Source organism: Silurus meridionalis, chromosome 6 (assembly GCF_014805685.1).
Source record: "Silurus meridionalis isolate SWU-2019-XX chromosome 6, ASM1480568v1, whole genome shotgun sequence".
Classification (NCBI taxonomy): Eukaryota; Metazoa; Chordata; class Actinopteri; order Siluriformes; family Siluridae; genus Silurus; species Silurus meridionalis.
Genome location: NC_060889.1, coordinates 27,555,873 through 27,568,747, shown reverse-complemented (window position 1 = coordinate 27,568,747; position 12,875 = coordinate 27,555,873). Strand labels below are relative to the sequence as shown.

The following is a 12,875-nucleotide window of genomic DNA, read 5'->3' as shown; positions in this document are numbered from 1 at the left end:
TGAGATCACATGTAGACCATTAACATTCATATCTATTGAGTATCATATCTTGAATCTTAAACCTGTTTAAATCCATAGATTTCTGTCTCTGGATGACTTGCACCTTATACGTTAAATTTCACCATCTTGGATTTTGTCAACAAAAAACTAAGAACAAATTTGGTAGACATCATCATCAGATCATACTAAACAAACCTGTATCTCAACCACAACTGACACAAATCTTGATTGGCATGTTCAGGACCATGACCTGAAGCTCAGCTCATAATTTGTAGGCACCTGAGTCCCCAATTGCTGTTATAATAAGCTCCATTCTTCTGGGAAGATGTTCCACTGTATTTTGTGGAGATTTTGTATGAGATCTAGTACATCTACAAGGTTGTTAGTAAAGTCAGGTACTGATGCAGGTGAAGTGAGGAGGGCTGTGGTGCAGTCAGTGTTCACATTCATCATGTTCAATAGGGTCAGAGTTTTAAAACAGGAGATCTTTAACTCCAAACTATGGAACACAGATCTTCACTGAGTTTGCTTTGTACACAGGTGCAGTGTCATGCTCGTACAGGTTTCTCTAATTTTGTGGTAACAGTTTATTGAAGAACCACAAGTCGGGTCCTAATACTTTTGGATATATTTTGCCCACGCCACCTGCTGGTCACTAACTGAATTTCCTGTTGCTTCTTCTCCTGATTCTGTTCACCATATTTTAAAAAATAATAATAATAATTTATTTATTTATTATTTATTTATTTGTGTGTGTGTGTGTGTGTGTGTGTGTGTGTGTGTGTGTGTGTGTGTGTGTGTCCCACCCACAGGTTTTCTCTGTACTGGGCCGTGTGCAGGAATTCTGGGTAATGGCTGACACTGCAAGTCTTGATGTGAGTGAGATAGCAGCTAATCTCTGTCAAAGCCCTGCTAATTACAACCTGACCATGCTACCTGCTCCACACACACACTCACACACTCACAGGGGAGAACTGCAGGGGTTTCTGGGATCGGTTCTGTGACAAGAGTTCAGTGCTGAAGACAGTCATAGGTAACGAAGAGACACGAAACACACACACACACACACACACACACACACACACACACACACACACACGCACCTTTATCGTTTTTGCACATAATGGATGTCCACTGTGAGTCCCTACAGCCGTGTTTGACCTTGTCCTGACGTCTCAGCTGTATATTAGAACTGATGTGTGCTCTGTTAGCAAAATAGCAAAACACACACACACACACACACACACACACACACACACACACACAAACACATATACAAATACACATGCATAAACACACACACATATTGAGACACACATAAACCCAAACATACAAATACACACATGCACATACAGAAAGACAGAACACACAAATACACATATGCATAAACACACACAAGGCAAACACAAACACACGCATAAACACCCAGACAGACACATACAAATACACACATGGATAAACACAACACACAACCACACACATATACAAATACTACATCACTTCATGTGTAGCTGTTGCTATGGTGATAGGTATCAGAATCCGTGACGCACAGGCCACGCCCATCACCCTGCGTTCATCTCAGTTTGGTCTGTTACCCAGAAGGCTCATGGGCTGCCTACGTCGCCTTATAACCTCCATACAGCCACTCCTCAGCACTGATCATATCAATAACACACAAGGGTGTGTGTGTGTGTGTGTGTGTGTGTGTGTGTGTGTGAGGCCTGTCCCCTGTCCACCAGAGCATCCTTGTATCTCAGGTCATTGTCAGGAGATGAAAGTGATCTCAGGTCTCTTCTGGTTCAGTGAAACGAGGTTCCCATGGCGACAGATCGGTGATGAACCCAGGATGTTGTAGGAACGCTCAGATCTCCAGAATATCGAGGTTCACGTACACACACTTAATCACTTCTCTAATGTCTATGTCCCTTGCCACCATTTTCCTCTCATCTTGTCCCATTGTGTGTGTGTGTGTGTGTGTGTGTGTGTGTGTGAGGCCTGTCCCTGTCCACCAGAGCATCCTTGTATCTCAGGTCATTGTCAGGAGATGAAAGTGATCTCAGGTCTCTTCTGGTTCAGTGAAACGAGGTTCCCATGGCGACAGATCGGTGATGAACCCAGGATGTTGTAGGAACGCTCAGATCTCCAGAATATCGAGGTTCACGTACACACACTTAATCACTTCTCTAATGTCTATGTCCCTTGCCACCATTTTCCTCTCATCTTGTCCCATTGTGTGTGTGTGTGTGTGTGTTTGTTTACACACAGCTTGCACCAGCTAATTGCACAAGGTACCAAACTGATGGTTGCTATAAATAGAAGCACTTAGATAAACCTATCTCGCCTGAGTCGACATACAGATAGATGGATGGATGGATGGATGGATGGATGGATAAAGGAGGCAGAGGTGTTCAACACACTAGCGGCAATTGAGAAACAAACTAAAAAACCAGAACAAAGTTTTCTTTTCCCTGAACGGCAGCATTGGGAACGTCAAAATTCCAGACTGGATGCAAACGTTATCGTTTCTATAGTAACGTCCTCACAGAAAACCTGTTCGGCTAAGGAGTCTCCGGTGTCAAACATCTGAAATTGTGGCACGCCATCAGGGTCAGCAAGGCCTTCTCTACTGACCGAAATCAGATCTGAATCACTCGTGTTTTCTTTTTTTTCCCATAAATATGTATTAAATTATTCCCAATATTCTATTCTCTACATTTCACAGTTTACTGCCGATGTACTGCTTCCATTAGTGTTATTTAACCGATCAGATATCAAGTTGGAATCACCAGGGCCATTTAGCAAGCGTCTAATAACGTCAGCGTCTTCACATCCTTTGATCGGAAGGTCAGAGAGCGAACTAGTTAGAGCTCGCAATCTGCATCTGTAGCAAACTGTATACACTCAAATACATGGTGTGGATTTAGTAGCTGTTTTTTTATTCAATGATGAGCAGAATAGGCACAAGAAACTCACAATTACCCTTCATTTCAAATCCCCAGGAAAACTGTAATGCAAGGAAACAAAGCAAACACTTCTGCTAGAGATGTAATCTATATATATATATATATATATGGCGTTTAGGAAATTATCCATTAGAGAATTGAATAAAAACTCGGAATATCTATTGAATGAAAGGTGAGAATATTGAATAAATTGAATATTGAGATATATTGCAGCGAACTAACTCTCGCTAACTCTCTCATTCTGCCTGAAGTACAAGATGGTGGCTGCACCGTAATGACGTCAGGTTTGATTGAACAGAGTTTTTATTCAATTATGTCATGGATAATTTCCTAAACGACATGCCATAAAAAAAATTAATACAAAAACAAACAAACAAAAAAAAATTATAATTATATATATATATATATATATTATTGAACGAATGAATATTAAAAATAAATGGGAAAAAAGAAAAAAAATCCCACCAAAAAAGAAATTCTGAAAAATTTAATATTCAATTATTTTTTGAATGAAAAAAAATAATTTTTGCAATTTATATAAAATAGATTACAGAATAATACAAAGTCAAGTAAGTCTTTTCAGAAAAAGGGACACAGTTATTGATTCTGTAAACATACAAAAGAGGGGTATTTTATTATTCTTTCCAAAAAAAACTTAATTCACATATTTCTTACAAATTTCTTTCATTGAGGAAAAAATATAAAAAACTGTGTCTAAAGAATGAAACAGAAAAGCTGGAGCTTTTGGCATGTTTGGAGTGATTTCAAACTGCTATTCCAAGCACAAATTATTTACGCTCATGAGAGAAAACATTTCAGCTTCTCAGGTTATTTGTAGAATCCTGTGGAGTAAAAAACACACACACACACACACACACACACACTTCCAAATCCAGGTGTATAAAAGCAGTCTGTTAATCGGCAGCTCGTCCTACGCAGGTTAAATGTGGTCTCTGAGAAGGACATCGGCGTCTCACATCGGCTCGGACTGGTGAGGTGCGAGAGCGAGGGGGATCGTCTCAGCACACGGGCCCTGAAAATAAAACCTGAAAACACAAGGTCACGTCAGGAACATCACTCCTACTGCTGTACATCCACAACAGAAAGAAAGAAAGAAAGACAGAAAGACAGAAAGAAAGAAAGAAAGAAAGAAAGAAAGATTTTATTATAGATAAAAGAAAGAATTATAGAAAAAAAAATTATAAATGAAAGAAGAAAATTATAGAAGAAATACATAATAAAAAAGAAAGAAAGAAAGAAAGAAAGAAAGAAAGAAAGAAAGAAAGAAAGAAAGAAAGAGAAAAAGAAAGAAAGAAAAATCATTGACATAGGCTAAAATGTTTTTTTTTTTTTGAAGAGAGAAAGAGAGAAAAGTAAAGTATGTATAAAATGTATTTGGGGCAGCAGGGGTGGGGCCAGAGGGCAGTTAGTGATTAGGGGTGGGGCCAGAGGAAAAATGTGGTACAGAGCACACACCTGGTGGTTTGAATAATGAGCTGTAGTGAAAGAGAGAGAGAGAGAGAGAGAGAGAGAGAGACAGAAAGAGAGAGAGAGAGAGAGAGAGAGAGAGAGAGAGAGAGAGCCAGAGAGAGAGAGAGAGAGAGAGAGAGAGAGAGAGAGAGAGAGAGAGAGAGACACAGAGACACAGAGAGAGAGACAGAAAGAGAGAGAGAGAGAGAGAGAGAGACAGAGAGACAGAGAGAGAGACAGAGACACAGAGACTGGAGCCTGAAACTGATGTGACTGTGGAAAATGAAACCAGGTTCTGGTTTGACCAGGAGAACGCTCTCTACAGTATTTGTTCGGCTGTGTAGTTTGGAAGGGGCAGGTGTCCCAATACTTTTGGCACACCGTGTATATACAGAGTATAAACCTCAGCACTATGAGGTGCGTTGTATCGACTCACGTAGACGGAGACGTGCTGGAGCACGGCCGGATGTTGAACTCGGCCACTGGAACGCCTCGGGACGCCACCTGGGGGGCAAACATGGCGGCTGGGAAGACGACAGACGCAGTGCCGACCTGAGACGCAACCACAGCGGAGACAGAGTGTGAGGGGACGGGACATAATGGTGTCCAATGAATTATTATTTCTGATAAGAACTGTTTTTTTTATATATATACTATGAGCATTCGCTCATTCATAAGAGTTTCTATAATGAAAAATTAAACAAAACTAAAACAGGGAAGTTTTTTTTTTTTATACTCTAATTTTTTTCTAATTAAAAGACTTAAAATAATATTAAAAAAAAATTTTAAATCTTAATTTTTTTTATATATATTTTTAAATAAAAAAAGAAAGACAAAAAAGGATCTGTTAAAAAAAATTAAAAAATATATTTTTTCCTTAAAAACAAACAAAAATAGGAAAAAAAAAAAAAAAAAGGAAAATATATTTTTTAAATAACACAATTTAATATATTAAATATCTCAAATATGGTATAATAAATTCTCCACATTTTAGGGATTTCTTTCAGGATTGAGTCATTTCCAAAGAAAAAAGAGAAAAGAAAAGCTGATATAATAGATTGGGGCATTTCTAAATTCCCCTGGACACCTTGTATAATAATTCTTCTTCTTCTAAACTAATCCCATCCAAATAGGGGTTCAGGACCAGAGAAATCAGCATGTTTGTTACATTCCGACGCCTCACTGTTATTAATACTCTCTCTCTCTCTCTCTCTCTCTCTCTCTCTCCCTCTCTGACACGTGACGTGAAGTGTTGTGGTCTCACCAGCAGGCAGAGGTCACAGGCGTCCAGCTCTTTCTCCACCTTAGTGAGGACGTGCGAGTCGAGCGTCTCCCCGAACCAGATCACGTCGGGCCTCAGGAGACCGTCGCAGCCTCCCTCATCGCACCTGCAGCACGGAGCAGCACCTCATTAGCGTGACGCCACCTGCTTCCTACACGTTAGCACCTTTTTTTTCTTCCTGGAACACCTTCGTAAAGCTTTCGAACGAGAAATGTTTCTTATCTTTCTGCCAAATTCTTACAGCCGACCGTAGAGGCAAAAAAAACAGCGAGATCATATTTTAAAGAAATATTTTTCACCACATGTATCACCATCTTTCTGGACCTTCCTGATGCCCAAACTCTGGATTCTCCTAAATTGGAAACCACTCGCAGCTGCTCAGGAAGGTTCCTCATTCATAATGTGGATTGTTTCACTCAAGAACTGGATTTGGACTGTAATGAATATAAACCTTCTGCTGCAATGGCTTTGGACTTCAGTTGAAAAGTTTTGCACTCAAGTGTCCATCAGTGAACAGCTGATATTCTCATGAGTATGAGGTTCTTCAAGGTTCTTCCTCATATCTTCTCAAGGAGTTTTTCTATTCATGCTTTTATGAATTCATATTCATTTTTATCTCTACCTTCAATTGTCTGTCCACCCATACATCTAATCTTGGGACTTTGGGACACCCTTTCAGCAATCCAAACATCTGGGCATCTCTTTATTCTCCATTCTGCTTTCAAGTGACAGCTGATGCCCTCAACCATGATAGAACTATAATGAATAGACATTTGATATCACCCAGATGATGATGAGGTTCTTCCTCATACCCAGGCAGGAAGTTTTTCCATCCATTCCTCCATGAATTAAAACATCTCTTTATATATTTCCTCTACCTTTGTCTGTCCATCTGTTCACTCATCTCTCTTTACCTTTTCTGTCCATCCACATGTCTATGTACCTCAGGTCACTTGAGATCAATACTAAAACATCATCTTAATATAAATATAATTTCACACATGAATAAAGTTATCATGTAGGAGGACCGCTGAAGAATAAAAGGGCTGGAAAGTGTGTTGTTTCTAATCTCAGGTCAGTATCATGTGTAAGAACGTGGTGCCATCTAGTGGATCCCGGGTGTATTTTCATCTTTAAACACTCCCCCCCCCCCTTTCTTTTTCAACTTAATTACTGAAAAATGTAAAATAAATAAATTATACGCTTTTTTTTTTTAATGGGACAAAATGTTAGAATAAAAAAAAGAAAAAAAGAAAAGAAAATATTTCTGAAGAAATAAATTTAAATTAAATAAAAAATACAATGGAAAAAAATTTTTTTCTTTAAACCTCACTGTCATTAAAACTACTGGCTCCTCTTGTCTACGTGTGTGTGTATATATTAAATATATCTATACACACACACACACACACACACACACACACACACACACACACACACGTAAACTGTGTGTAATACGTCATGTTTTATTGGGAGTTAATTGTAAACATGTCTATTTCTATGCATTTTTGTTCATTCAAAGTTAAAATGGATGAATTTTACAGCCAAATACATTTGCTTTCTTTCTTTTAATGGCCAGAATGATACAAATACTTCAGGATTTCTTTTAGGACCATTTAAAAATAGGAAATAGAGAAATTAGATTTGGATACTTCCTATTATGTCATTTCTCAAAAATACTCAAAAAAAAAAAAAAAATATATATATATATATATATATATATATATATATATATATATATATATATATATATATATATATATATATATATATATATTATTTTTGATATATACTAAATATATAAAACATACAGCAAATAATTTAATAGTAAATAAAAAGAATAACTAATTTAAATTAAATTTCTATTATTTTTCTTTGTCTTTGTCTTTTCTTCTTATAATCATCATTAATATTATTCCTAATGTGACCTAATAATGAACAAATAATACAATGTAAGCAATAACATGGTCAATAATTCATCAGTATTATTATTATTATTATTATTATTATTAGTAGTAGTAGTAGTAGTAGTAGTAGTTTTGTTCATACCGTGGTAAGTTTCCCACAGGAATATCAGCATCAGGGCAGTTTGGATCTGAATCACTGTAACAGGGAACAAAATGGAGCTTATTTTCACTTACATACATCTAAACTAGTCACATCTACACCAGAGCTGTCCAAAGTCCCGCCCCAGAAAACCATAAGGCCCGTAGAGGAATAACGGATGAAGGTACATGGTGATCAGTGAGTCTCAGTCATACATTGTATGGCCAAAAGTTTGCAGGCCCCTGATCATAAGGTTTGTAAATATTTGTAAAGATCATTCACAAGGGTGGTAATAAGGTCAGGTACTGATGTAGAGAAGATGAGGAGGCCTGGGGTGCACTCAGTGTTCACATTCATAATTTTCAATAGGTTAGAGCTCCATAGCTGGAGATCTTCCACATCTTCCAACTCAAGTAAAGCAGATCTTAATAGAGCTGGCTTTGTGCACAGGGGCATTGCAATGTTTTAACAGGTTTGGGTTTTAGAGTTCACATTAAGGGGAAAATCTTCACAGGAAACACAATAGGGTGTCTCTATATTCTTCAGGGAAGAACCATATATGGGTGGAAAAGTCAGTTGTTCCAATACTTCTGGTCATGTAGTGTATCGTGTAAGTTTCAGTGATATTTACTAGTTGAGGTCGACTAATTAATTGGGTTTGCCAATTAACCTATATAGTTTTTCCGGGTAGCGTTTTATATAGTACGAGAGTGGCCTCTAGAGGTGACTCACTGGCACCACGTGCTCTTTATTTAAAGTGTCTTGTTTATTAATTTTTGAACGTTTTTATTTATTTGGAGTGTTTTTGTTTAAGTCTGAAATATTTGCATGTCTTGTTTATCTGAATATTTATTAATATATTAAATTAGCACATTTTCATGATTCAGTACTTTTTTTTATCCATTAAATTTTAGCTTGTGCTAAAAACTAAAATAATAATAATTGTTAGTACCCTTTCCCCTCCAGGGCAGCACAGATGGGGCTGTTATGATTGACATCCACATCTCCGCAGCTCAGACACCGGGTCCTGAAAACACTCCCTGTAAACGAACACACGTGCATTTAATCGACAAACAGGTTGTTCCTCTAAATGCACCTCCGACAGCCCCGAAACTCACCGTGGACCTCGAGGATGTGTTTACTCCCGGCTCGGCGGTGCAGCTCGTCCGTGTTCTGCGTGATGACCACCACGGCGCGACCCTGCTGTCTGAGACGGGCCTCACACTCTGCGATGGCCAGGTGAACAGCGCTAGGTTTGGCCTTCAGAGCCAACTCTCTCCAGTAATGATAGAACTCCCACACAAGTGACGAGTTACGGGAAAACGCCTGCGGGGTTGCCAGATCCTGCAAAAAGAGAAAAAAACGAGTTTGGAAGAGAGAGTAGCCCATGATGTGATGGGTGAAGCTGAATTAATAATAATTATAACAACAACAACTGTAATTTTATGGTCTAAAGTAACTCTATACGGATTAGTACTGGTTCGTCTGTTGTTTTTATTATGCGAAATTGCCTGATCGGATATAACACAGCATAGAAGTGAGGGGGGTCCATGATGTGAACGGTGAGACTATAATTATAATAGTAAAGATAATAAATCCACCATCTTTGTAGTACTTTATAAACAAAAAGGGGTGCCAATATTTACAGCCACTGACCTGATTATTATTATGAGCTAAAACATATTTCAAAAAGTGTAGACTTGATCAACAGGTTTTCTGTAAGTGTCAAGGACGAGAGAAAAGGAGAAAAGGTTGGACGAAGGCACTCGAAGGGAACCTTCCCTGATCTGAAGTAACTCTAAACGGATAAGAAGTACTGGTTTGTGCTCGTGCACTCGCCTGCGTCTTCCACTTCCTCCAGTGTCCGCTGGCCGCGCGGAAGGTGGGCAGGCCGCTCTCAGCGCTCACACCGGCTCCCGTGATGATGGCGATGTGCTTGGCCTTAGAGAAAACCTCTCGAAACTCCGCCAAATCTGCAACAGTCAGGAGACAGAGGTGAGATTTATACGGACGAAAGACGTGCAATTATTGTATAGCAATCATATAATATATTGTACAGGAATCACCAAGCAGCAGTGCATCATTTCTCCAATTAGAGATACATTCCTGTTTATGGGAGGAGCTTAAACATCTCACACACAAAACAAATGATTAATTAATATTTATTATTTTAAATATACACTTAATTCATTAGGGGCGTCTCTAAGTAGACACGTCTGTCTGTGACTAGATGTGAGCATCTCCAACTAGACACGTCTGTCTGATAATAGACTTAGGCGTCTCTAACTAGATGAGTCTGTCTGTAAGTAGACTTTGCCATCTCCAACTAAAAACGTCTGTCTGTGACTAGACTTGGGCGTCTCTAACTAGACGCGTCTGTCTGTGACTTGACTTGGGCATCTCTAACTAGACGCGTCTGTCTGTGACTAGATGTGAGCGTCTCCAACTAGACATGTCTTTCTGTGAATAGATTTGGGTGTCTCTAACTAGACACGTCTGTCTGGATATAGACGTTGCTGTCTCTTACTAGACGCGTCTGTGAATAGATTTGGGTGTCTCTAACTAGACGCGTCTGTCTGTGAATAGATTCGGGTGTCTCTAACTAGACACGTCTGTCTGGAAATAGACCTTGCTGTCTCTTACTAGACGCGTCTGTCTGTGAATAGATTTGGGTGTCTCTAACTAGACACGTCTGTCTGTGAATAGATTCGGCGTCTCTAACTAGATGTGTCTGTCTGTGACTAGACGTGGGTGTCTGTGACTAATCACAGCTGTCTGCGGCTACACGTGGGCGTCTGGGACTAGGTGTGGAAGTCTCCAAAAATACATGTGGGTCTGTGAATAGATGTGAGTGTCTCTGGCTACACATGGACAACTATAAACAAATGTGGGGGCCTCTAGACATAATTGTGACCTGACACAAGTGTCTCTGTCTATACCAGAGTGTCTCCACCGAAATGGGTGCACCTGTGACTAGACGTGGGTCACATGGGTGTCTCTGACTAGACGTATTCTGTCATTTGACATGACAGTGGAAAAAAGATGAAATACTTAAAAAAACTGAGCAACTTTCTGCAGTGACTACAGACGTTAGTGAGGACACCGGAAAGCACACGATCCGTCCCCTGACCTGTCGTACATATCGGAAAATGTCTCCTGGCGACCGTAGCATTTACTGTACCTAAAAGTATTACACTGATCATCATAGTTTAAGGAGACATCCTCTGACTGCTCATTATTCACGTCTCTGACACCAGGAGACATCAGGAGGGGCTAAACATCACTCACAGCTCCTTCAAGACACTTCCCATCTCTCAAATCTAGTAAACAGTAGACCCATGGGCGCGAGATCGGTACCTGACTTCGGCTGGGGTTTGACGCTCAGAGCTCTCAGGACCGTGACCCGATTCCCACAATCCACCTGGCGGATCAGGAATCTCCGCACCAGCTCCCGGATCAGCATTCCCGCTCGTGGTTCCTGACACGCCTGCGAACGAAAGAAAGTATCTCTGATGCTCTGGACCAGGAGAGATCTCACGATTTTGTTCCAGACATGTACTTCCAGTCATCGTAAACGTTTTTATGACAATCTAGCGGTATGGATACTTTTATGTTTTATGTCCAGCGTCCAAAATTTGTCTTCAAATTGAGAAAACCTGACAATTCTGAATGAACGAACGATGGAGGGAATGAAGACATTTGTTGAAGTCTGCTGAATTGAGTCGAAAAGTTAAGATTATAATATTAAATATAAAAACACATTTACATATATATCTGTATTTACCCAAATCTATTTTAATTTTTGCATTGATTTAATTGTATTTAATCGATTTAATTTAATCGATTACTCGATTTAATCTATATGATTTTTTTTAAAGTGTATTGCATTAATTTGAATTGTTCTTTTATTTTTCTATTTTATTTTTTATTTAATTTTATTGAATTTTTTAAATCAAAATTGTAATCCGTTGATGTTCACAAATGTTAATAATAAACAACAATAAAAAAAACCCCGACAAGTTATTTTGTGTTTTGCATTTCGGTTTGGGTCACGGCACCAGAACTACGTGCATTTCTGCAGGTTGCAACAGATTTGCTGATGCACTGGAAAAACAAACAAACAAACAAACAAACATGCATGCATAGAAAAACAACTACATATACACAATATGTTGAGAAAACGTCACATAAACGATGAATCTCCACCGCTGCATCATTGTGCATGCTTTCTTGGGTTAAAGTGCATTAATTGCATGCGTTAGAAGACCCCCAGATGCCAAACTGTTCCAAAAATAAAGGGACTTTAGGAGGACATGCAGCGCGCGCTGATCCAGCAAAACCAAAATGGCGCTTTGCTTCGTCCTCGTTTCTCTTCAGGGGAAACAACAGCGCTTTTACACACATTAAACAGTCTGATTATGGCGCTGTCACGGCAAAATAAACTTATTTTCAAGAAAACCCTCACCCACCTTCTGCTGGTAAAGTTTGGAAACAGTCTCAAAATATCCGATTTCTTCCTCTTCTGTGAGTTTCAGAACAAACCCGGAAGTTCTTTACTGCCATCTGCTGGCGAGGGCGGAGTTTCACACCCAGGATTTCAAAGAAAATAACAATCAGTTTTTACAAATACAAAAGTAACAATGCATCTCAACAATAAAACAATCATATAATATATTTCTTTTCCTTAGAGCTGCAAATTAAATTACACGTATTTTGAAGTGCATAGGGGCGTGTGTGATTAGTTGTAGGTGTCTGGGACTAGATGTGTGTCTCGGCTAGACGTGAATGTCTCTGAATAGACGTGGGTGTCTGTGACTAAACATGTGTGTATTTGACTAGATACATGCGTCTCCGGCTAGACGTGCGTGTCTGTGACTAGACATAAATGCCTCAGACTAGGCATAGGTGTCTCTGACTAGACGTAGATGTCTTTGACTAGATGTAGGTGTCTCTGTCTGGACGTAGGTGTCTCTGACTAGACGTAGGTGTCTCTGACTAGATGTAGGTGTCTCTGTCTGGACGTAGGTGTCTCTGACTAGACGTAGGTGTCTTTGACTAGATGTAGGTGTCTCTGTCTGGACGTAGGTGTCTCTGACTAGACGTGGGTGTCTCTG

General features: G+C 39.3%; 1 protein-coding gene across 3 annotated transcripts; it reads right to left on the bottom strand.

Moving 5' to 3' along the window:
* Positions 1-1,058: 1,058 nt before the first annotated feature.
* LOC124387393 (NAD-dependent protein deacylase sirtuin-5, mitochondrial) lies at positions 1,059-12,327 on the bottom strand. Of its 3 annotated transcripts, XR_006926156.1 has the most exons (10): positions 11,926-12,199; positions 11,119-11,248; positions 9,601-9,734; positions 8,880-9,105; positions 8,714-8,801; positions 7,765-7,818; positions 5,698-5,821; positions 4,870-4,985; positions 3,822-4,009; positions 1,059-1,103 (listed from the first exon to the last, which is right to left on the bottom strand). XR_006926156.1 is itself a non-coding variant. In XM_046851721.1 (9 exons), the coding sequence occupies exons 2-9, from the start codon at positions 11,222-11,224 to the stop codon at positions 3,937-3,939; spliced, it is 921 nt and encodes a 306-aa protein (XP_046707677.1). In that variant the 5' UTR covers positions 11,225-11,248; positions 12,231-12,327; the 3' UTR covers positions 2,916-3,936. The 3 variants fall into 3 exon arrangements, 2 of the variants coding, with proteins under 2 accessions (XP_046707677.1, XP_046707676.1); XM_046851721.1 differs by lacking the exons at positions 1,059-1,103; positions 11,926-12,199 and adding an exon at positions 12,231-12,327 and having other exon boundaries at positions 2,916-4,009; XM_046851720.1 differs by lacking the exon at positions 1,059-1,103 and having other exon boundaries at positions 2,916-4,009.
* Between the last annotated feature and the right edge of the window lie 548 nt (positions 12,328-12,875).

What these genes read in the sequence shown, in the direction of transcription:
- LOC124387393 (XM_046851720.1), bottom strand. Translation starts at nt 11,985, where the DNA reads ATGCACAATGATGCAGCGGTGGAGATTCATCGTTTATGTGACGTTTTC. An exon ending in ACGTTTTCTCAACATATTGT is followed by an intron (nt 11,249 to 11,925) that starts GTATATGTAGTT and finishes TTTCGTTCGCAG; the next exon opens with GCGTGTCAGGAACCACGAGC. An exon ending in CCTGTGACCTCTGCCTGCTG is followed by an intron (nt 4,986 to 5,697) that starts GTGAGACCACAA and finishes GTTGCGTCTCAG; the next exon opens with GTCGGCACTGCGTCTGTCGT.